This window comes from Fonsecaea nubica (genome assembly GCF_001646965.1).
Source record: "Fonsecaea nubica strain CBS 269.64 chromosome Unknown Scaff13, whole genome shotgun sequence".
NCBI lineage: Eukaryota > Fungi > Ascomycota > Eurotiomycetes > Chaetothyriales > Herpotrichiellaceae > Fonsecaea > Fonsecaea nubica.
The window spans coordinates 43,224-66,013 of record NW_019173686.1 but is presented as its reverse complement, the minus strand read 5'-3'; the positions used below and the strand labels follow the sequence as shown (position 1 = coordinate 66,013).

The window sequence follows — 22,790 nt, the reverse complement described above, 5'->3', positions numbered from 1 at the left end:
AGATGTATGTACGGTATGTGGATGGTGAGAGGGACAACCCTGCTCGTCGGCACTACTGCTGCCACAACACTGTGACTATTGAGAGGATGTTCCCTTTCCCTGTCCCCCTTCCTCTCCGCATGTGTGTATGTGCGTGATCAACCGCCCCCAAGCGCAGCTACTTACCTACCCAGTTCGCCCAACTACCTAGCTACGCTGAGCTATGCTGCTGGTTTCATTCCAAACATACTCGGTACATTAGGTACAGTGTGTACATAGGGTCTGACTAGGTGGCGCTAGTGCTCAACTGCTCGTGGAACGGTGTCTCATCGTATCCTAACCCCTTCCCCCAAAAAGTCGTGTGTAGCGTTGCGAGTTGGTTTTGTTCCTGTTCCAATTACAGTACAGTACCTATCCCAGACTCCGGACTGAGAATGCCAACACACTCAATCGTCCTTCAGGCCACAAAAGTCGGTTCCGAACCACCTGTCCACGCCGTGCCAGAAGCTCCAGTACCAGCCATTAGCTGGGTCCCAGCTCCCGTCGTCCTTGACCAGTGGCCCCTCCCCAATCACATCACGTCGCCCCGCGGCTCCTTGCTTCGTGCTGCCCATAAAGTACGACACAATCGGGATGCTCCGAAGAACTCTCTCTGCAAACGTCGGTTGCGGGGGAAGGGCTTCCGACATGGGTCGCAAGACCACCTTTTTCACGTTTTTGATGTGCGTCATGTATTCCGAATCCGGCGGGTGCTGGGTGGCTTCTCCGGGCAGCTGGGGCACAGAGCGTGAACGTAGACCAGTGGACGAGGATAGCTGTGGGGGTGCTAGGTCGGTCGCCGTCGCCGTCGCCGTCGCCGATGATGCGGTCGCGGAATCTACCGAGATTTCCTCTTCTTCATGGTTGGGAGGCTGTCCGTATTGCATGTCGGGCATGGTGTGAGATCGGGGTAGGGTCTGGAGCGCCCGCTCAAAGCCCGCAATGGCCGACTGTTTGCCTGATAGCATACGGGAAGATTGCGACGAGCTCAGGGTCCGTGCTCTCCGACCATCATCAAGATGTCGCGACGACTGTGGCTGGGGCTGTAGAAGGTCTGACCCATTGAGCCCGGGAGCAGGGCCTCTGGGCAAGGGAACGTCTGCCGCTGGGCCTTTTCCGTGCCACATCTCGCAATGCACCATGTAACCATCAATATCAATGGGACTGTAAAAGCATGCCCTCTCTGCGGCCTGGTACGAGTCGAATGTGATCTTGATCCAGTGGTTCCCACCACAATAAATCCGACTCTTCTTGATGGCCTCACGGCTGAGGTTCTGGTGGACCACCACAGAGGCTCTCGAGAGGCCAAACGGCGAGTTCGAGGAGAGGTAGAGATTGGGATCTTCTCGTGGGTAGTCTTCGCAGATTATGCCGGGGGAGACGATCTTTTCGAATTTCGACAGGACCTTCCATTCCGAGTGTTTACCTGCGTAGCCGTAGAGTAGACATTCCGTGGGCACGGCTTCTGGTTGGATCGGCCGTTCTGTCGCGGGTACTTCGCCTGGAGCGGTCGGGGGAGATGGTAACGTGGTCTTCCTCTCTTCCTCTTTCGCCTGTTCCTTTGCAAACAACCTCCCAAACTCGGCCACAGCAGTATTCTCCTTTTGTCGAACCGGTGTGGTGCCTGTCCTCGCGCGCGGTGTTCGTGACGCCGTGGATCTTATACTGCGATTGCGACCGAAAGGCCCGCTCTCTTCTGGCAGCTGTCTGGCATTTCTCGCGGAGCTGTTCGACGACGAGTTAGAGTGTGGTTCTCCGGTTGGGAAGACTCCCGACAAGAATTCAAGGTTCGCATCGAAAATAACTGACTCTGCATAGCGATAACCCCAGGGAAGGGTCTCGCCTTTTGGATCTCTTGCTCGCTCTTCAGGTAACACGGAGTGGATCTCCATCGGCAAAGTCACTCTCCAGAAGTTGTGAGTCGTTGAATAAAATGCGCGGCGGCGTCGTATTCGGGTTGTGGCAAGTTGAGGGATCAGACGAAGCTAGTTGTGAGTCAGATGGTGCAAGAAAAACTGGTGACAGCCAAAGGCAGCGCGCATATTTGTAGAGGGCAGCGTGCCTTGTACCTGAAAGCGAATAATTTATTGTTTACCCTGGGAAGCCCTTGTCTCCGCAGAATCTCGGGTTGTCGAGGGTGAAAGGCCCTGGCACGTGACACCCGACTGAGAAGTGGTGGACTTGACATCAAGTCGTCACGCAACTGAGAGAATAGACATTATTTTGAAGTCAGAGATTTCCCTCTTGAGTTATAACAACTAACGATCGTCTTGGGGTTCTTACTCGACTATATACCATGTTTGGAAGAATCTACAGCCAGTTGCGTCCATGACTCCTGTCTCCACGTGACAAGGCTGCCTCCCCTTTATACGGCGCCAACACCGTCATCCTCCCTCATGAGACAACCACCTTCTCCACGTTCTGTTTGCTCTTCTGCTTCTGTTCCTCATACTTGGCTTGTAAGTCCTTGATCTTGGTCTCGTACAGCTTGCTCGCATCTATGCCCACAGCCTTCATCCAGTCTGGGTCAATGGCCTCCGGGTTCAGATAGGGCGACACATCCTCTTTGTTGACCAAGGCTTGCACTGTACCCATGCCCAAGAACGCCCACATGTTCTTTTTGGCAGGTCCAAGGTATTCGATCTCAAAGTCCTCATACCGAGGGGTCTTGATGGCTTCGATGTAATGCAAGGATGAGCCTGGCCAGACGGCATTGACACGACCCGTCTCGTTGTTCTTGTACCTGATGAGGAGGTCAGTCGATGGTGTTCACTTAAACGATTAACAAGGGGGACAACGAACCATGACCGGCATTCTTCGACCCACACGGTATGCCGGACCCATTCCTGGCAATGTTCATTGAACGCATCCGTCACATCTTGTTTCGGTGCGATGCTGCAAATGTACTCGGACTGGAGCTTCTTGATCATCTGCAGAGCGTAGTATGAGACGTACATCAACGGGCCCATAACGCTGCCATTCTCCACGGGCCAGTTGGGACCGATGAACGTCAAGAAGTTGGGGAATTCGGGAATCGCCAGGCCAAGGTAGCCCTCGGGGCAAACCTTCCATTTATCGGCCAGGTCGACTCCGTTTTGGCCGACAATGGGGAAGCGAGGACGGTATGAGACGTCAAAGCCAGTGGCACAAACAATGGTGTCGACTTCGCGGTGGATGCCATCGCCACCAATAAGCCCTGTTTCGTCCTTTGGAACATTAGCATGCCACCAAGATGTTACGTCGAAGCTTGTCCAACACTTACAATCTTTACGACGGGCGTAAAGTGTACGTCGACATTGGGTTTCTGAATGGCTCTGCCGAAAATGTCAGATCGAGGGAATAACCAACAGTGCAAGGGGACGCCTTACTCCATATATGGGTCACCAGGAGTGATCCTGCGACAACCAATGCCAAAAGTCGGGGTAAACCCTTTCAGGAGTCTCTCATCCTTGATCATCTCGGCCATACGGGCCTTCAAAGCAGCCTGGCCCTCTGCCTGCGCTTTCGAGTTCTTGTAAAAGGAGCCCCAGAGTCCATTGACCTGGTCCTCGATGGATTTGGCATGCTCGGTGACCTTGTATGGATCGCGGAATTCTTGTTTCTGCTCGTCCGTATATTCGTGGTTTGCACCAAAGTTGTTCGCAATTTGCACGAACCAAACACCTGAACACACCAAGTCAGAACTCCATCTCCAACAAATCGAAGCATCAACCACGAAGTGATCGAGTCCACGGAACACATCCGCTAAAGGGCTGTGGAAATCGTACCAGTTCGGACGAACACGTCGAGATGTTTAACGTGGGGCTGCATCGTCGGTACTGTCTGGATGCTCGAGGCCTGTTCGAAGAGCTGGAGTTAGATATATCCCACAGTGAGAGGTGATGGCGGAAACATACTCCAGACCCAATGACAGCAACACGGTCTTTCTTCCACTGCTCGGCCTGGTAATCCTTGGGCCACCGGGCTGTATGCATAATCTTGCCTTTGAACTTGTCCATGCCTTCGATATCGGGCCATTTGAAGTTATTCAATATCCCTGTCCCATGAAGAAGCATGTGGCATCGGTCTTCAAAGAGACGCGTGCTTCCATCCGCATTCGTCTGCTTGAGTTTGACGAGCCATTCGCCCGTCTGCTGCTGCCAGTAACATCCAACGACTTCAGTGTTGAAAGTCATGTACTTCCTCAAGCCCCATACTTCGCAAACCTTGTCAAGGTATTTCCAGATATCTGGCGAGTAGGAGAAGAAACGAGGCCAATCCGGCTGCGAATCAAGAGGTGAGAATCGGCTCCACGGACGTCGCGAAGACATCTAACTCACATTGAGAGCAAAAGGATAGGTGTAAGCATGACTCGGAATATCACATGCGCAACCTATTTCCCCCCAATCAGCGAACCGAACTCTGCAACCACCATGGTATGCATGTCTCTGAACAGTGAGCGTATTCGTAGAGCCGACGTTTTGGTTTGTAATACGCCCACTTGATCTCCAAACCAAACCACCAAAGAGAGACGCCTAAACAACTCAGAGAAGCAACATACCTGGATATCTGTTTTCCAGCCAGGTGCCCCCAATATCGGAATTCTTCTCGTAGATGACATGCTCTACGTTCTGTAGAAACTTTTGAATGTGATAGGCATTCATGATCCCCGTCACACCGGCACCGATCGACAAGACACGGATCTTCCTGGTGTACGGACCATGCAACACGATATCTGTAGCAGTTTGATCAGCAAGCGACGTTCCAATCCACGAAGCACGCTGGAAGTAGAATCAGGAGGACAGGAAGGGAACAACGACTCACCAGGAATTTCATACTCCTCTCGAGGCACCCCATTACTGGCATAGCCATCAGTGGCATATTGGGTCATTGAGTTGATATCAGGGGCCATCTTGACAACCGGATGCTGGGGCTGTTTGGCAGAAAGTAGTAAGAATGGAAGGGAAGGAAGGTAGAAGCCGGCGTCTTGGTCAAATATGAAGAGTCACTTTGGTTTCAAAACAAAGGCAGAGTAGATGTCGCTTCAGGGTGACTTTGTCATGCAAGGAGTCGACGTGTTGGCAACTTATCACCGAAGGGGTCACAGCCCACGATGATGAATGCTGTGTGGGGGGGGTATGAGTTCTGCCAAAGTCTACATAGAATGCTTCAAAGTGCCTTGTCGCTCCTTTATACCATTGGAGGTGGGGATTTCCTGGACTTGGGCATCATGACCAGTATAGTGGCTCGCGTAGCCCGCGGCACCCTAATGACCCAATAAACTGTACTGAATGGGGGAGCACATCCGCCAGAGGGAGCATCTGTGACACCAGGAAGGACACTAGGTTTCTTAGGCTGCCATCAGGAGAGGCTCTGGTTTGTAAACGTCCATGTGGGGGAACGCAAAATGCGGGGACAAGGTGGTAGCAAACCCTCCTTTGTTGAGCTGTGGCGATAAGGAAGCAACATTTGGCCGAGGTACAAGAAGAGGAGTGAAATTGTCGGGTTGATAATGTCGACTCAGATATCAGATGATGTGCCCCTGATTTGCATCGACTCTCCAGTCCCAGGAGAGCAGATGGCGACCATGGCGAGCATTGTCGTCGCAACCTATACGAGCAAGTCCCCAAATGGTATCATGTAGCCGGCTGACTCCGCGATCTCTGACTCGATATGCGTCTGCATGGGAGCTTCAGTATGTGCCCTCCAGAGGCAGGTCCCTCGAACTGCGACCCACAGCTAAGGTGAAGAGACCTTCAGGCATCACCCAGTTCTGTCGGACCACGGACCAGTAACTCAAATCCTTTCGTGTCAGACTGAGGTTGACCACTTGTTCTGCTCCTGCCTCGAGCTCGATCTTGGTAAAGTTGCGCAACACTCTTATCGGTGTTTCGATGACTTCATTCGTGGATGGTTCCTTGATTGCGGAGGGAAACGACACATACAGTTGTACCACGGACTTTCCTTTGCGGCTGCCTGTGTTTGTAACGCGTACCTGGACGTTGACATACTCTTCAAAGAGAGCAGGATTGCCACCTTCGCCGCCTCCAGCGGCACTGGGATCTTGTGCGATGCCGTACCCATCAGGATACGGATACTTCCCCTTCTTCACTTCGTCTGCACTAGATATGTATGGGTAAATGAACTTTCGAATCTTCGTGAATGTGCTGGGAATGAGCGCACTATCGACAGGTGGTATGTTTTCATCATAGTCTGGTGGTGTCAGCCCTGCAGGCCGCGCAGAAGGAAGGGCTGATTTCGGTTTCAGGCTTGTGACAACCAGGTCAGAGAAATCGAATGTCGTGAAAGACAACCCGTGGCCGAATGGATAGCGAGGCTCCACGCCTGCCTTGTCGAAATGCCGGTAATCGATGAACAAACCCTCCCTGAAATCAACCTGAGGAATGATGGCGTTGGGATAATAAAGTACTGGAGCACCCGGGCCATAGTCAACAAGAGACTTGCCGACCGTGTATGGAAGCCGTCCAGAAGCATCGGTTCGGCCGAATAGGACGTCAGCGAGGGCGTTTCCACTCTCTTGCCCGGGCAGGTTCGCGAAGACAATGGCCTTGACGGACGGTAGATCGGCAAAGTCTTCAAGGATGACCGGACCAACAGAATGGACAATGACGACGACAGGACCGCCACATTCGTCGGCCACAGTGCGGATCAACGAACCCGCACCTTTTTGAATCTCCAGGTCATTTCTGTCTGCACGTTGGCTATGCCAGATACGATGTCCTTCGCCCGAGTCTGCGTTGCCAAAGACCAGGCATAGATGTTGTTCCCTGAGCGCCTTCTTCAAGCTGGAAGACACTTTATTGGTAAGTGAGCTGGTCATTTCGACCACCGACAGGTCGAAGCTCGAATTCAACGCTGAGAGCGGATCCACAAGATAAGTAAAATCGGTGGCACCAGAGCCCCAACCCACAGCGAGAGTGCCTTGATTGCAAGCTCGATCATCGCAGTAGTTGGGTCCCTTTCCAGGGCCTGCGTCCTCCCCAATAACGGCGACGCGCTTGGAGCTACTGGGACCAAGCTCGGAAAGTGTGGGACTCAGCGGCAAGATCGAATCTTCGTTCTTCAGCAGCACGGTGCCCTCACTTGCAACTTCTCGAGCTACTTGTCGGCTCTCGTCGTTCTCTGTCTCGACATACTTATTGACAAGCACTTTGTCCTGTTTGCTGCTGCTGCCAGCATGCGGATAGCCGTATTCGTCGTGCGTCCACGAGGAGAAATTGGGCCCCTCGGAGTCCCAGGAATCCTGTCCCAGCTGATACCACGCAGCAACGATTCGGGTGACCATGTCGTTGAGCCTAGTTAGGGGAAGAGAGCCATTGAGTACCGCAATCGTGAGCTGCTCACCGAAGAGTGATCTTCCATCCTGCCAATACAGCCCATCCCCGGGCATGGACATATCAAGGCCTGCCAGAGCACTAGCAACACCACTGCGTTGAGCCAACCAGTCTGACTGAACAAAGCCTTGGAATCCGAGTTCATCCTTCAAAAGACCATTCATCAACTTGCTGTTCGCACAAGCATAAGAATTGTTGACCATCTGGTAGGAACACATGATGCTTGCCACTCCAGCTCTTACGCTCTCGGCAAATGGCCATGCGTAGACTTCATGCAGAGTGCGATCATCAATGTTGGAAGAAAGAGCCTCAGGAAGACCCCACTCCAGTCCTCGACGGAAATGCTCTTGTTCATTGCCGATATAGTGTTTTGCAGTTGCCATGATTCCCTGGGACTGAATGCCTTGAATGGTCTCGTATGCAGCTATCCCTTGCAATACTGGATCGCTGCCAAACCCTTCCCACGTTCTGCCACCTGCTGGGTTTCGACCCAAGGGTCCCATTGCTGGCCCAAGAAGGACGTTGACACCTTTGAGTCTTGCTTGACGTGCATGGGCAGCACCACGACGATGCATCAAATCACGGTTCCAGGTGGCACCCACCGTGATGCCAGCAGGAAAAGAAGTTGCATGGTCTGCAAATCGTATACCCAATGGTCCATCCTGGAGACAAAGGCCGGGGAACCCAACACTCGGTGCAGGAGCGGTATTGCCCACACATAATCCCATTGACCATCCTGTACCGGTGGTAATGTTGACCTTCTCTACGAGGCTCATACGCTCAACCAACTTTTGAGCCTTGTCGTAGCTGACTTGCCATGATGCCAAGGTCCCGCCTGGCGGTGTCGGGTACCATGGCGGAGACTGCCCATTGATCTGACCCTTGGTATACACCCAGTAGCCACCGCCACCAATTACCGAGACAACGACAGCTAAGAGGAGGACCGAGAAGGCAATGTATTGCTTGGTGAGTTTGGGGCCGACGCAGAAGCGGCTGGCCACGGTGTCGGAATATTCTCGCCGTCTGGGGAACCTGTCGTGGGCGGAGGAGCCTAATAAGGCGACCTCGCTTGAGGAAGCGGCATCGCTTGCTGGCCGACCGGAGCGGAGGGTGAAGGTCTGGGGTGTCTTCAGGTCATCATCGGACTGGTTGCCTCCATCAAGCTCAACTTCAGTGGCATTTTCAAGAGGCTGGTAACGGGCCTGTCTAGAGGACATCTTTTGCATTATTTCTTCTCAAACTGTTGCGAGCATTAGAAAGGCTGACCGCGAGCCAATCAACCGCGGACAGGATAGAATCGGAACCTACCTACCTCGTACAGCTAGCAAGAATCCAGGGGCATCCAAGCGGGGCGGCTTGGAGGCAACCTTGATGGGGGAGCCACTTGCGATGGGCCGGCAATGGCCGAGGCAGTCGGAGCTCGATCGGGGGTGCGGCACAGCAACGATGCTGGGAATGGCGGGTTCAATAGGTCAGTTGCAGTCTAGACGAGACGGAGAATGGAAAAGAGGGTGATGTAAAGTAGATGGCCAGAGGTAGATAGCTTGCAGTACTAGTGAGTGAGGGACGTTGCAGAAATCTAAGAAAAAGTGGTTGAGAGAATGTCTGAGCTCTGACTTTTATTTTATTCCTCTACTTTCCCCCCCCATCGACCCTGCCCTTGTTTTCCCACTCTCTTCACTTTCTTTGGTTCTCTCTCAAGTCGGTGAGTAAATCGACCAAAGCCTGACCAGCACAGCCCTGTCGTGGGCTCGGGGAACACAGACACCTGTCACTTGTCACTGCCTGCATCGAGCACTGAGTGTTTGTTGGCTCGTTACCTCATCACCGACCTCACGCCTTCATCAGCCTCGATCTGACCCTGCTTGATCGCCCTTTACCCAGCCATGCTGGTGTCCTCTGCATTCAAAAGAGCTCCAGTGCGAAGGTTGGCTGCTGGTGCTTTGGCTGCTCGACCGCAAGCATCCTCGTCGGCAATCCGTACACCGCAGAGCTTGAGACTCCCTCGTGCTACGCTTAGCCTGACCTCCTCCTTCTCAACTTCTGCGAAGATGGCTTCCTCGGCGCCCTCCAAAGCCCCTACTCAAGCCTACGACCCTGAAATCACCGACATCGCCTCTTACGTGCACAACTACAAAATCGATTCGGACCTCGCACTCGATACCTCCCGCTATATTCTCCTCGACACGATCGGCTGTGGTTTGGAGGCTTTGCGTTTCCCTCAATGCTCGGCTATCCTCGGCCCTGTCGTCCCAGGATCCACCATTCCTCATGGAACTCGAGTCCCAGGAACGCCGTTTGAGTTGGATCCAGTGAATGGTGCTTTCAATATTGGTGCTATGATCAGATGGCTGGATTACAATGACTGCTGGCTGGCTGCAGAATGGGGCCATCCCTCTGACAATCTTGGTGCTATTCTTGCAGTTGCGGACTGGATCGCTCGGACGAACAGAGCTGGCGGTAAGGTCGGCAATGGCAAGATCCCCACCGTCAGAGATGTCTTGGAGGGCATGATCAAGGCCCATGAAATTCAAGGCTGCTTGGCGCTGGAGAACTCGTTCAACCGAGTCGGTTTGGACCATGTTGTCCTTGTGAAAGTGGCCTCAGCTGCGGTGGTCAGTAAAATGCTGGGTCTCGACGAGGGCCAGACTGCTGCTGTTGTCTCTCAGGCATTTGTCGACGGACAGAGCCTGCGAACCTACCGACACTCACCCAACACCATGTCCCGCAAGTCCTGGGCCGCCGGAGACGCGTGCCAGCGAGCTGTAAACCTCGCTTTCAAGGTCTTGCAAGGCCAATCCGGCATCCCCACGGTGCTCTCGGCTCCCGTCTGGGGTTTCTACGACGTTCTCTTCAACGGGAAGAAGTTTGAGTTCCAGCGTCCTTATGGCTCCTACGTCATGGAGAACGTTTTGTTCAAGGTGTCGTACCCAGCCGAATTCCACTCGCAGACCGCGGTCGAGGCTGCACAAAAGATTTACAAGATCCTTGCCGATATGGGCAAGTCTGCTAAGGACATCAAAGAAATCACCAACCGGACTCACGAAGCCTGCATCCGAATCATTGACAAACAATTCAAACCCATGGACAACTTCGCTGATCGTGACCACTGCGTTCAATACATGGTTGCCACCATGTTGTGCTTCAACCGATTGGAAGCCACCGACTATGTTGACGGCAGCGAGGCCGCCACATCCCCTCTGGTAGAGGACCTCCGAAAGAGGATCAAGTGTGTTGAGGATCCCCAATTCACCAAGGACTACCACGACCCTGCCTTGAGAACAATTTCCAATGCTCTGACCGTGACCCTGAACGACGGAACTGTGCTGGATGAAGTCGTGGTGGAGGCACCACTTGGCCACCGCCTGCGGAGAGACGAGGCCAAGCCCGAGATTCTGGCCAAGTACAAGAGACATTTGAGCCATCACTTCCCAGAGGCTAAGATCAAGGAGCTTTTGGAGCTGGGCACTGATGCCTCGAAGTTGGACTCGATGGACGTCGACAAGTACATGGATCTATATGTCAAGGAGAAGATGGAGTGGTAAATTACGGACACGACTTGCTAGGCGATCTGCACATTACAAAAAAAAGGGAGTGGAAGTCTTGGAATATTGCTGTCCAACAATCTGTTATTCTGTGGATTGCCGAGAATAGTGTATAGGTTGTTTTCCAATATATTCAAATGTTTTAAAACGCAAGCTTTTGGAGGCAGTCAAACGGCGGCGTTATAGTCCAGTTTTGGCTTGATGAACTCCCCGAATTCTCAGTTGTTGTCCCTCAGATGCAGCTCTTTGTAACTGCAACAAGCATATTGTGCACAATCCATCCATACCTGAGCGTTCTGAATGTGAGATGCATCATCGGTGTTTGGTCCAAGCCCTTTACCACCAGCATCATTCTTAAAGCGGCGGGTTGCCGATAAGCTGATAGACTTGCACGTGACTGCACCACAGACCCTCTGGTTGCCCATCGAAACAAGTCGCCGCTTGTTGATCTCTCCAAATCCGTCGTTAATATATCCCTTGTCCTATCCCCAGCTTGTCGTAGAGCGGTCTTGTTTGCCTGCGGTGCGCAACTGACCCAAGCCATCATCCTTCCTGTCTCGCCCATACTGATCAGTCGCTTGAGGACTCAGTGGACGGAATCAATTGCTTGACGACGCTGCTCTTGCGTTGATAGTGTCAAGAACCGCCACGGTCTTCACCGCCCGCCTCACCTTCCCACCATTACCACCGCTGTCAACACCAAAACACTCTTTCATTTGACTCGAAAATGGCTGGCGGCACCACACCTCTGTCTCCCAAATCACAACAAGACCTCAACATGGTCATGCCAATGCCTCCTCCTCTGCTGCATACTCGTTCTGGCAACGAGATGTACGATCGTCCTCAGACCCCGTCAACCCCCGGAGGTGGTGTTGTCCATGGCTTCACCAGCCCGGCACAAACTCCTCAAGGGAGTCCAAGTAAGAGACAATTGCCTCCTGGAGCCAACGATCTTCCCAATGTGTTCGAAAATGCCATGAAGTTGGCTCCCACGTCGCCTACCAAGACGCAGCCAAAGTCTCCAGCCAAACATGGTTTCTCAGGTGGTGATGAGAGTGCGAGTGAAGATCCCTTCGCAGACCCGCCAGCTCAGTTTTATGGCCGTTCAGAGAGTCCCACGCGCCAATCCAACAAAGAGAATGCGCCCACTAGTGGCCTGGGATATGGTAAAGTCGTCCAACAAAATCACGCTGCCCTCTCACGTCAAGAGCAATACCGCACAGCCGATTCCAAGAAGACCATGAACACAACCAAAGGTCTTACCTCCGAGGAGCTGCAAAAGTTGCAACTGCCAAAGGTCAAACGACTGGCAAATGTGACCCAGTTGTGTATGTATCCCCACGGTCCACAATACAGGTCGGGTACTAATTGTCTTGCAGACTTCCTTGACTACTATTTTGACCTGCTCTCGTACGTCCACAATCGTCAGTCCCGAGAAGCTGCCTTCAAGGCCTCGTTCCCTGCTCCACCCGAGACACCCAGAGAAGAGTTCGATGCTGCGCTCCACAAGTACCTCGGGCGTGAGCGAGCCAATCTGCGCAAACGCCGCACTCGCCTCCGCCACGGTGACTTCCAAATCCTCACACAAGTGGGCCAAGGTGGCTATGGCCAGGTCTACCTCGCCCAAAAGAAAGACACTCGAGAGGTCTGCGCCTTGAAGGTCATGAGAAAGAAACTGCTCTTCAAACTGGATGAAGTGCGTCACATCTTGACTGAGCGGGACATCCTGACGGCCGCAAAATCCGAGTGGCTTGTCAAGTTGCTCTACTCTTTCCAAGACGAAGAACAAATCTACCTGGCAATGGAGTACGTTCCTGGAGGTGACTTCCGAACCCTTCTCAACAACACCGGCGTTCTTCACAATCGTCATGCAAGATTTTACATCGCTGAAATGTTCTCCTGCGTTGACGCCTTGCACACATTGGGCTACATTCATCGCGACTTGAAACCAGAGAATTTCTTGATCGATGCCACTGGACACGTCAAACTCACCGACTTCGGTCTGGCTGCTGGCATGCTGAGCCCTATCAAGATTGAAAGCATGCGCATCAAACTCGAAGAAGTAGGAAACGCCCCTGTTCCCTTTGGCATGCCTGCCGTTGAGGACCGCTCCGCCGATCAACGTCGCGAGGGTTATCGTTCCCTGCGTAAGAAAGACATCAACTACGCCAAATCCATCGTTGGCTCGCCCGACTACATGGCGCCAGAAGTTCTCAAGGGTGAAACCTATGATTTCACTGTGGACTACTGGTCTTTGGGTTGCATGCTCTTTGAAGCACTAGCAGGATACCCTCCGTTCGCAGGTGCCACTGTCGACGAAACTTGGCAGAATCTCAAGCGCTGGCAACGTGTGCTCCGGAAACCCATCTACGACGACCCCACCTACTTCCTCTCCAAGCGAACCTGGGATCTGATCACTCGCCTTGTTGCTGCCAAGGATCACCGATTCAAGTCCATTTCCGAAATTCACAAGCATGAGTACTTTGCCGAGGTGGACTTCTCAAAGTTGAGAGAGCAGAAAGCGCCGTTTGTGCCGGAGCTAGATTCGGAGACGGACGCGGGTTACTTTGACGATTTCTCTAATGAAGCAGATATGGCCAAGTACAAGGAGGTGCATGATAAGCAGAGAGCTCTGGAAGAGATGGCGGAACGGGACGAAAAGATGAACAAGGCTCTTTTCGTGGGATTCACCTTCAGGTATGCAACTTTCTCTCTTTTCATTCTCACCCATGCACTTTTCGACCGATTGCGGGTGTGGAAGTCCACTAACTCACGATGTGATGATGCAGACATCGGAAACCAGATGCCGAAGGAAGCCCGCGGAAGAAGATTGAGACCGAAGGTACGTTTGGGACAATTTTCTGAGAAGATGAACGGAAGTCCTGGAGAGAGTCAATGGCATGGCACCTACACCTAGGCGCTCTTTGCGAGGGCATCTGATCTCTTCTCGACTTTACGCATTGTCGATCTGTTCATGGTACGATATGAGGCATGGAAGCAAGATGAAATACGAGGATTTTGTATGAGTGTTAACACAGCGCCGAGCACCGGATGTCGAAAGGGTAATGGAGGGTACGGTACGGCTGGAGCGATAAGAGGTTTCCCCTGGGTTTGCTGGGTTGGAATGGCATACAAGGCTATGGCAATATTGGGGGCAGGCGTTGGCGTCAGGATTGCTTCGCGACTCTCGTGGATCTCACCAGGTCTGTAATAAGGGAGTAGGAAAAATCATAATCCAGGTTTGAACAAGATTGGACATCCCGGGGATGGTCGGCCATGCTTCAACGAGTGTGAGATGTGCCGGTGCTGGATTTTTCTTCTTTACACGCTCAGCTGGAGCAGCTTGTCCCGTGTCAACAACAACCTGGGAACCATGCTGGAATAGACAAAAGCTTTGCCCGGCTGGCACGAAACTGGCCTCGATCTGTCGGGCGATATTCCAATCTCCCGACGAATCCTGCCAACTCATTTTTCGGTGACCTCTGAATCGTCCACAAGGAAGATGCCCGAAGAGCTCCTCTGATCAGCATCCGCGCGATCCTCGATTCTGCCCGAGATCTCCTCAAACAATGCCTGGTATCCTTCGCTGTCGTAAGTGGTGAACGACTTTGGCATTTCCAGCCTTCGGAGTCGAGGCAGCGCGGCCAACCTGCTGAGGGACCCAAAATCCGTCGGTGCATTCAATTCACCTTGGCTGTCAGGGTACCAGCTGTCAGAGTGCCATCTAGGCCGTGGCATGATTCTCAGAATCTCCAAGGGAGAATGTCTAATGGCCACTTCCTCTGTCTCTGCTGGAGATTCGCGAAGTGTATTCCATGCCACATCGATAGGCACAATCAATTCTTGAAGACCTGGAAAGACCTGCAGGATATCGAATAAGTTAGAGTTCCCTTCAGGTGCTCCGCTCGACTGGGTCAATTCGAGACGTTGAACATAGTCAGCTTGTTTGCGACAGTACAAGAAGACATCAGGTGCAAAGAAACCTGGAAAATCCGGACAAGTCAGAGTTTTCAGAGTCCGGGGCCAACTTTGGATCAGCAGATCCCACTCCGCGGAACGAGTACACATCACGTCGCTAGCATAGAGACGCGTCAAATTCCTTGGCCATCTCAAGTTCTGGATTGAATGAAGGTTCCGGTAGATTCGGAACCCTTTTGGCAGACTCAGAGAAGTCAGGTGTTCAAGTTCAGCGATGGCATGCAGAAGATCAATCACTTCTATCGAGTAAGAATCGGCCGACAGATCTAGTTGCCGCAGCTGTACACATTTTGACAATGGTGCTAATGAGGCGATCCTACCGGCAATGTCAGAGTTTTTGGGGCATGGTGAAAGGCATGACACCGACTCACGAGAATGTGACTGCTGGGGAAGCGAAACCCTCCAACGACAATTTGGTTCGGAAGATGAGACGGGCCGTAAGACTGTTGGAACTATCGTATGCTAGTCGACTCATATCCAGATACCTGATCATGTTTTCAAGACCGACACGCGATCTTCGCGACCGTCGCGCAGCACATATTGTTCGAACGAAAAGGTCGAAGTTGCGGCTAGAAAGCAGAGGCCGAGAGTAAAGCTGATGTACAGAAGCAGCATACCATGTTTTGGATACCAAACAGCAAGCCCAAAGTAGCCTTTGGGCATCATCGCCACGACCAGAGGCGACATGCGAAGTTATAAGGCGGATGAGCTCAAGTGGAAGATGGACTTGAGCGCCCCGATATGCTGGGTCACCTATCTTCATGACTGGTATCGTTCTAGGAGGCTTCGAGGAGTGACATGGTCGCCCACTGGTCTTCCTATGCCCCAGACAGCACCCTCTTGAGGAGTTGGGGGTAGTTTAGGGAGTGGTTGATGTCGTTCACAGGGTTGCAGGAAGTGGCAATGAAAATACTTCGTTGTCGTCCGAACGTAATACATGGGTCATATAGATGCAACCCCACTAGCCTTCGCCGATGTTTTTCCGATTTGATGACCATCCCTTGTGTTTTGTGTCCTTCCACCTGCCACCCTGCTCTTCCTTGATTATCTCTGCAGTGTTTCATCTCTTCGACGGAGGCTACATGGAGGAACCGGCGTCGTGAAGAGGAAGGATACTTGTCGCTGATTCCGCCTGTATCCTGAATACGAGGTTAGCCTGGGCCCTGGAGTGTGTCCAACAGACGACTGCAGAGCAACTGCCTGTCTTGGGAGGAGCATGTCTGTCCTGACGAGTTGCTCGTCGTGAGTACCTGGGGCCTTCAGGCAGTTTGTTTCCTTGGACATGTGACGGTATGCTCGACGAAACGAGAAGAGACAAAGATGGATTGTGGAATGAGAAGTGAGGCAGGATTGCCAGACAATGACAAACGGCTGCGTTTGTGTACAGCTTTGCCCTCTTCGGTCTCTCCTTCCTGGTGGCTCCAGCACCATCATGTCGAATTTCAAAGCGCCATTTTCAACCGAAGCTGTGCTGCTTTGTTGAGTCTGACCTGAGTTTGAGCCACTTCAGAAAGCGTGTTTGCTCTTCTTTCATATTCAGTCTTCAATATCTTCGGCCACGCCCTCTCCTCCTAGGCTCTCTCATCCTCATGTCCTTACAGCACCACTGTATCAATCCTGTTCTCCTTCCATCTGCGCTGTGCTCACTACAAAGAACGACACTTACCCTCCAGCGCTTTATCTTCTCCTGAGCCTGTTCAGATTCCGGTTTTGCCAGGTCAAGGCCATCCTCTCGCATTCTCCTTTCTCGCCTCTGGTGAGTTTCTCATCTGCTACAGAACCTACCTAAGCCTACATCATCTTGCTTCCCTAGAAGCCTACGTCCGCAGACGCAGGACTTGTAAGCTGGTTGATTCCACAAGGGCCAAATCACGATTTCTGCAGCTTTTGGATCCAGGTCAAACACCATGATACCCTTCCTCAACTACTGCCATACTCACAAGATCTAGACCACCTCCTGTGCCGGACACAACCACGACATGTTAGGTGCCCGAGCCAGAGCTGCAGAGTATCATGCTTTCAAAGCCGCTTCTGCAAGACAAGCGAGTCGTGAAGCAGAAGAGCACAAGTTGCCTCCGAAGCCTGCCCCCGTTTCTTTGAGCGCCTTCACCAAAAATCCCCAGCTGAACCGCAACAAGGGTCCAAAAGCATGGAAGCCGCTGATCTTGGAAGATCCCCTTGAAGACTACATTGACAATTTCGAGGATGATCAAGAGGCGATTTCGACCCCAACCCATCAGAAAGTAGTCAACCGCAGTAGCTCCATGAGCCATGGTTCCGACAGTGCTCCCGTGCCGAGTAACCCCCTGCCGACATGGTTCGAAGACAAGAACCAGAACTCGACAATCCCCACGGCACCCAAGGCAATGCTGGGAACATTCTTGCAGACGCCGTCGCCGCTTGTCAACCCGACTCCTCGACGCATCCAGCCACATGCCATCGTTCAGCACGCGCAGCAAAGCAGCCATCCCAGTGTAAATAGCTCCCCGAGTAATGCCTCTGGAATTTGTGGGTTCCCATACCCTGGTTTGACATGGTGGTTTGACTCACATGGTATGCCCGTGTTAGGTCCAGCCGCGATGCCCACCTTCCATCCCGGTCAATATCAGGGCAATTTGATGGTGCCAGACGATATCAGTCCCTCAAAGCAGGAGAACAAACTCGCGTCACTGTCTTACGAACACATGGATCCATCTGCGAGTTTGGTCACTCCACATCATCACCTCCTACCCTTGACAGGAATTATCGGAAGCTCGATAATGCCGCCAATGTCATTTGTTCCCTATGAAGATGAAGCTGATCCTGGCAATCATTGTCAAACCTGGGCCCTTCCATCGGGATCAGTCGAACATCCGGTGATGCAACATGTGAATTCAGACGGCGCTGTCCATATTGATGGAAACATCTCAGAAGCCTCTTCCTTGTCGATGCCGAATGCTATCAGACGTTTCTCATACCCCAATACTATCAACGAGCCGCCATCGACACAGGGATCGGTAACAGACCAGGCAACGCGTCGGCTTCTTCAGCAGGCAATCCACCCAGTCCTTGTCCTACCCGATGACGAACCATACAACCGCAAGAACAAGATGCAGAGTTTTGTCGCAGCACAACAGGCATTGGCAAAGACGGGGAAAACAGTCCTTCACAATCCTGATCTACATCGACTTAAGGCGAGCGAGTCTACTTCGCCAGCGCGCTCCACCAGCGACACCACAACAGCAGAAGGGACTTACCACTTCCAAACGTATAGCCCAGGATCCGTTATCGTTCGGAAAGCTCCTCCTGGGTTTGACCCCCGGTGGACCTCTCAAACCATTGCACAAAGCACCACCAAAGCCGCCTCTCCCTTTGGTGGCTCGACCCTGCGAGAGATCTTTGAGGTCGGAAAGGAAGAGTGGTTCGAACTCAAACCAGTCAGCAAGAGCCAGCGCATGAAGATGAGTCGAGTCATGAAGATATGTGCCAGAGCACAGAGTCCCGATGCACCCCAAGGCTTTCTACATGTATCGCAGACGGAGAGGAAGGAGAATCTTCAAAATTGGATACGAATCGCCACCAGAGATAACAAGCCACTTACGGGTGCTCAGAAGTTGTTTGAGCAGGTTGCCCAAGAATGTCATGCTAGCCATGTGTCCATCGACCGAGGTGGCAGAAAAGGAGCCTTCAGCGACAAAATGTCCGATGTGGAGATCGAGAGGGCCGCAATTCGCTCAGTTGGAGACATCATCGCCAACTTGATGGAGTCTGCAGAATCATCGGAGCTGGGAGTGGACTCTAACGCCGTGGTGTGCAAGTACAAGCCAGCACCAGAGTATGCAATTGAGAGAGGCCGGCTTCTGATGGGCAACATTGGGAGCACAAGCTTCTTTGAAGAGAACACGGGTGGGTTCTATAGCGCCCCCAGCAGGATTGCCCGCGACCCTAGGTTTCGACCAGCCGGAAAAGAAGCTATCAAGGCGAAGTCAGAGGAGGAATGGAAACTCCGACACGACATGTACGGGAGAAGAAGGATGTAGACACTGAAGAGGAGGTTTTTTGAGGTTGTGGACAAAGTGGTCAAACTGGCTGAATATCGGATAGGGGATGAGATGGATTCAACAGAATTGAAGTCTGACACATGTACTCGGAATCCATAGAATAGAGCTCCTCGAGCTGAGAGAGAAATAGGCAAGCCATGGCAAGAAGTATTCGGGATGGCGAGATGAGCTGGGGGCGCAATAATTACATAATCCATCCGTGTCCGTCCACACGGAGCCAAGTCTATGACAAGCGCATCTGTGATGCCTGCATCGGATCTAGGAAAAGCCCAGGCAAGCCAGGCAAATGTGCTCGCGTCAACCATTGCCCACGTTTCCCTCACCAGACCTTCCGTCTCGCCGTCTGGGTTACCATCCCGTCGGTTCCTCTTCTCCTATAACTTCCTGCCCTTTTGCTGGCAATATCTCCCTCTAGAGTGTACGCCAGTAATGGCGGCAAGTTTCCTGCGGCCGCAGTTGATGCGCTCGTCCAAAGCTGCCTTCGAGTGCGCATTTTGTGCCCATCGCCGCTCCACCCAATTCGCCAGACTACGATGTCCTCGCTCATTACGTCCGCCTCTGTCGAGATTGTACGCAACCGTGTCCCCCGGTGATCCAAAGCCACCTCCAGAAGATCCAGAAAAGCAGAAGAAGAAGCAGCCCGAGAATGCTGAAAAGGCCGAGAAGCCGGCAAATGGGTCTGGAAAAGAGGATGCAAATGTCGATGCTGCGTCAAAGGAGGCCAGCACACAAGAGTTTTCTCCCCTCACGCCCGAAGAGATCAAACAGATTGACGATGTCGCCCAAGTGATCAAGACGGGTCTCCCCAAGGCACAAGCTGACGCTGTGGACGAAGCTGCCGAGCTCATGAAAAAAGGCGGAATTCCTAAAGAGCTTCGTGAAGTCCTGGAAGCGCGGCGAAAGGACCCCAGCAAGCGGATTGACCTTGGGACCACGGTGCGTCTTGTGGGACTCTTTACCAAGATGTCACGCATGACCCCAGAAGAGGTTCGACAAAAGTACGGCAAGAACGAGACATCGGATGAAACACCTCTATTCGAGCAGTCTAACAAGAGCGAGGAGCATAACAAACAACGCAAAGAAAAGCAAAAGCAGCAGCAGCAACAGGGCGGACCTCGAGTGTACGAGTTCAAACTGGACGCCAGCACAATGATAATGACTGCCTTTATTACCTACTACTTGTATCGTAGCCTGTACCCGGGCGAGACAAGTCGAGAAATCACATGGCAGGAATTCAGGACGACATTCTTCGACAAAGGCCTCGTTAACAAGCTCACCGTCATTAACCGAAACCGGGTCCGAGTCGAATTGCATCGTTCCGCTGTGGCCCAGAGATACCCAGAATCACCCGCATCTCAACCGAACTTCTACTACTACTTTTCGATCGGTTCGGTGGAGGCCTTTGAGAGACATCTGGACGAGGCACAACAAGAATTGGGCATCCCTACGAATGAGAGAATCCCTGTGGCCTATTCCGACGAAGTCCCGCTGAGCGCCGCCATCTTCTCCTTCGGCCCGACACTTCTATTCGTGGGCGCTCTGTTCTGGCTGTCGCGAAGGGCTGCATCTGGTGCAGGTGGCCAGAGTGGAATCTTTGGCATTGGCAAGTCAAGGGCCAAACGATTCAACCATGAGACTGATATTAAAACCAAATTCACCGACGTTGCTGGCATGGACGAGGCCAAGTTGGAAATCATGGAATTCGTCTCCTTTTTGAAAGATCCTTCGAAATACCAGAGATTGGGTGCAAAGATTCCTCGAGGGGCCATTTTGTCTGGCCCTCCTGGTACTGGTAAGACGCTGTTGGCTAAGGCGACTGCTGGTGAATCCGGGGTACCGTTCTTCTCGGTCTCAGGCTCCGAATTCGTCGAAATGTTTGTTGGTGTCGGCCCATCTCGAGTGCGGGACCTGTTTGCCAACGCCCGAAAGAGTGCGCCGTGCATCATCTTCATTGACGAAATCGACGCCATCGGCAAATCAAGAGCGAAGCAGAACTTTGGTGGTGGCAACGATGAGCGGGAGTCGACCCTCAATCAGATTTTGACCGAGATGGACGGCTTCAACACTTCCGAACAAGTTGTCGTTCTTGCTGGTACGAATCGACCCGATGTTCTCGACAAGGCTTTGATGCGTCCGGGTCGTTTTGATCGACACATTGTCATCGACAGACCAACCATGGACGGTCGCAGGCAAATATTCAAGGTCCATCTCCGGAAGATCGTGACGCACGTTGACATGGAATACCTCACCGGTCGTCTGGCGGCTTTGACACCGGGATTCTCAGGCGCCGATATTGCCAACTGTGTCAATGAGGCGGCCCTCATCGCTGCTCGCTCGAATGCTGCGTCGGTCGAAATGCTTCATTTCGAACAGGCCATCGAACGTGTCGTTGGCGGTCTCGAGAAGAAGTCGTTGGTTTTGACGCCAGAAGAGAAGAAAACCGTCGCGTACCACGAGGCTGGCCATGCCATTTGCGGCTGGTACTTCAAGTATGCTGATCCCCTTCTCAAAGTGTCCATCATTCCTCGAGGCCAAGGGGCTCTAGGATACGCCCAATACCTGCCGGCTGGAGGTGGAGATGTCTATCTTCTGAACGTCAAGCAATTGATGGATCGCATGGCCATGACCTTGGGCGGTCGCGTCAGCGAGGAAATCTGGTTTGACACGGTCACCAGTGGCGCATCCGACGATTTCAACAAGGTCACACGGATGGCGACGGCCATGGTCACGGAATGGGGCATGTCTCCTAAGATCGGATACTTGCACTATCGCGACGATGAGCAACGACTCCACAAACCATTCTCGGAAGAAACGGCGCGGAATATTGATACTGAAGTCCGGCGGATTGTGGATGAGGCATACAGGCAATGCAAAGATCTCCTGCTTGAGAAGAAGGATCAGTTGCAGGCTGTGGCAGAGGAGCTGTTGAAGAAAGAAATGCTTGTGCGGGATGACTTGGTGCGGATACTGGGACCCAGACCGTTTGAGGATCCGGGCGACTTTTCGAAATACTTCAACAATGAGCACGGACAGAAGAGCGCACCGTAAGTCATGGCCTTCCATTCATTGTTGGACATGTTGTCTACCACCGGTGTCTACTGGAGATGATACTGATTTGCTTCGTGTTTTTATCAGCCCACCACCTCCTACGGAGCAAGCAGGTCCTTCAGGGGACATTCCAGAACAACCAGCACCCGCATTCAAGTCCCTCTCCAGATGACCGACATCTCCCTGAGGATGCCAGTCCAGTCTTTCCCTTTGTTGATGGTGGAAGACTGCGAACAACGTCACGATTCGACGAGGCTTCTATAGAGGTTTCTCGAGCGTCGTTCGTCTCTCCCTCCACCGGTCAAGCCAGCATCGAGGACAAGCACGAGAATCTCCCATGACGCCAATCTCCACTATGGATCCCAATCCTTACATCACAGCATCTTCAGCCATGAGTAGCCCCTAGTCATTTCGGCCACGGCCCAGCTGGCTCACCAGCGCCTGTCGCCATACTTAGATATGCATATTAGAGGGGAAGGGATGAAGACGTGATTGTGATTCTATCCCATGTACATATAGGTTAAAAAAAGGGTGGGGGGTTTGGGAGGCTCTTTTTGTTGTTGATCGCAGCTGGCCAGGTCCTCTCTCCCTCTCCACAGACAGACCGACAGCTCTTTCTGCTCACGATAGAGCGGTAGAGCGGTAGAGCGATACCCAAAATCCCCACACGTACTCCTCTTTGTTCTTCCCATCTGGGGCGATCCCTTTTCCTTTTCCCTGGCTTTTGTATTGGCTTTGATACCTCGTGCGTAGGATGCAGTACGACATAGTAGATCCAGTAGTGTCTCTCTCTCCGTCTGCGAAACTGTGGGTGTGAGTGTAAGTGT

The 22,790-nt window shown here is 52.6% G+C and overlaps 8 protein-coding genes across 8 annotated transcripts; 4 read left to right on the top strand and 4 right to left on the bottom strand.

The window, feature by feature from the left end:
• Positions 1 to 425: 425 nt before the first annotated feature.
• Positions 426 to 1,910, bottom strand: AYO20_02888 (hypothetical protein; the record flags this gene model as incomplete). The annotated part of the gene is made up of 1 exon (XM_022641192.1): positions 426 to 1,910. The coding sequence occupies one exon, from the start codon at positions 1,908 to 1,910 to the stop codon at positions 426 to 428; it is 1,485 nt and encodes a 494-aa protein (XP_022502723.1).
• A 502-nt stretch (positions 1,911 to 2,412) lies between these two features.
• Positions 2,413 to 4,909, bottom strand: AYO20_02887 (hypothetical protein; the record flags this gene model as incomplete). The annotated part of the gene is made up of 9 exons (XM_022641191.1): positions 2,413 to 2,761; positions 2,821 to 3,224; positions 3,281 to 3,332; positions 3,387 to 3,681; positions 3,786 to 3,867; positions 3,915 to 4,280; positions 4,338 to 4,390; positions 4,559 to 4,732; positions 4,822 to 4,909. 9 exons carry the CDS (start codon positions 4,907 to 4,909, stop codon positions 2,413 to 2,415), a joined length of 1,863 nt encoding a protein of 620 aa, XP_022502722.1.
• A 780-nt stretch (positions 4,910 to 5,689) lies between these two features.
• AYO20_02886 (hypothetical protein) lies at positions 5,690 to 8,569 on the bottom strand (the record flags this gene model as incomplete). Its single annotated transcript, XM_022641190.1, has 1 exon — positions 5,690 to 8,569. The coding sequence occupies one exon, from the start codon at positions 8,567 to 8,569 to the stop codon at positions 5,690 to 5,692; it is 2,880 nt and encodes a 959-aa protein (XP_022502721.1).
• An 834-nt stretch (positions 8,570 to 9,403) lies between these two features.
• On the top strand, positions 9,404 to 10,897 carry AYO20_02885 (2-methylcitrate dehydratase; the record flags this gene model as incomplete). The annotated part of the gene is made up of 1 exon (XM_022641189.1): positions 9,404 to 10,897. The coding sequence occupies one exon, from the start codon at positions 9,404 to 9,406 to the stop codon at positions 10,895 to 10,897; it is 1,494 nt and encodes a 497-aa protein (XP_022502720.1).
• Positions 10,898 to 11,624: 727 nt separating this feature from the next.
• Positions 11,625 to 13,762, top strand: AYO20_02884 (hypothetical protein; the record flags this gene model as incomplete). The annotated part of the gene is made up of 3 exons (XM_022641188.1): positions 11,625 to 12,225; positions 12,277 to 13,594; positions 13,687 to 13,762. The coding sequence occupies 3 exons, from the start codon at positions 11,625 to 11,627 to the stop codon at positions 13,760 to 13,762; spliced, it is 1,995 nt and encodes a 664-aa protein (XP_022502719.1).
• A 600-nt stretch (positions 13,763 to 14,362) lies between these two features.
• Positions 14,363 to 15,562, bottom strand: AYO20_02883 (hypothetical protein; the record flags this gene model as incomplete). The annotated part of the gene is made up of 3 exons (XM_022641187.1): positions 14,363 to 15,191; positions 15,247 to 15,318; positions 15,384 to 15,562. The coding sequence occupies 3 exons, from the start codon at positions 15,560 to 15,562 to the stop codon at positions 14,363 to 14,365; spliced, it is 1,080 nt and encodes a 359-aa protein (XP_022502718.1).
• Positions 15,563 to 16,854: 1,292 nt separating this feature from the next.
• Positions 16,855 to 18,894, top strand: AYO20_02882 (hypothetical protein; the record flags this gene model as incomplete). Its single annotated transcript, XM_022641186.1, has 1 exon — positions 16,855 to 18,894. The coding sequence occupies one exon, from the start codon at positions 16,855 to 16,857 to the stop codon at positions 18,892 to 18,894; it is 2,040 nt and encodes a 679-aa protein (XP_022502717.1).
• A 450-nt stretch (positions 18,895 to 19,344) lies between these two features.
• AYO20_02881 (hypothetical protein) lies at positions 19,345 to 21,963 on the top strand (the record flags this gene model as incomplete). The annotated part of the gene is made up of 1 exon (XM_022641185.1): positions 19,345 to 21,963. The coding sequence occupies one exon, from the start codon at positions 19,345 to 19,347 to the stop codon at positions 21,961 to 21,963; it is 2,619 nt and encodes an 872-aa protein (XP_022502716.1).
• Between the last annotated feature and the right edge of the window lie 827 nt (positions 21,964 to 22,790).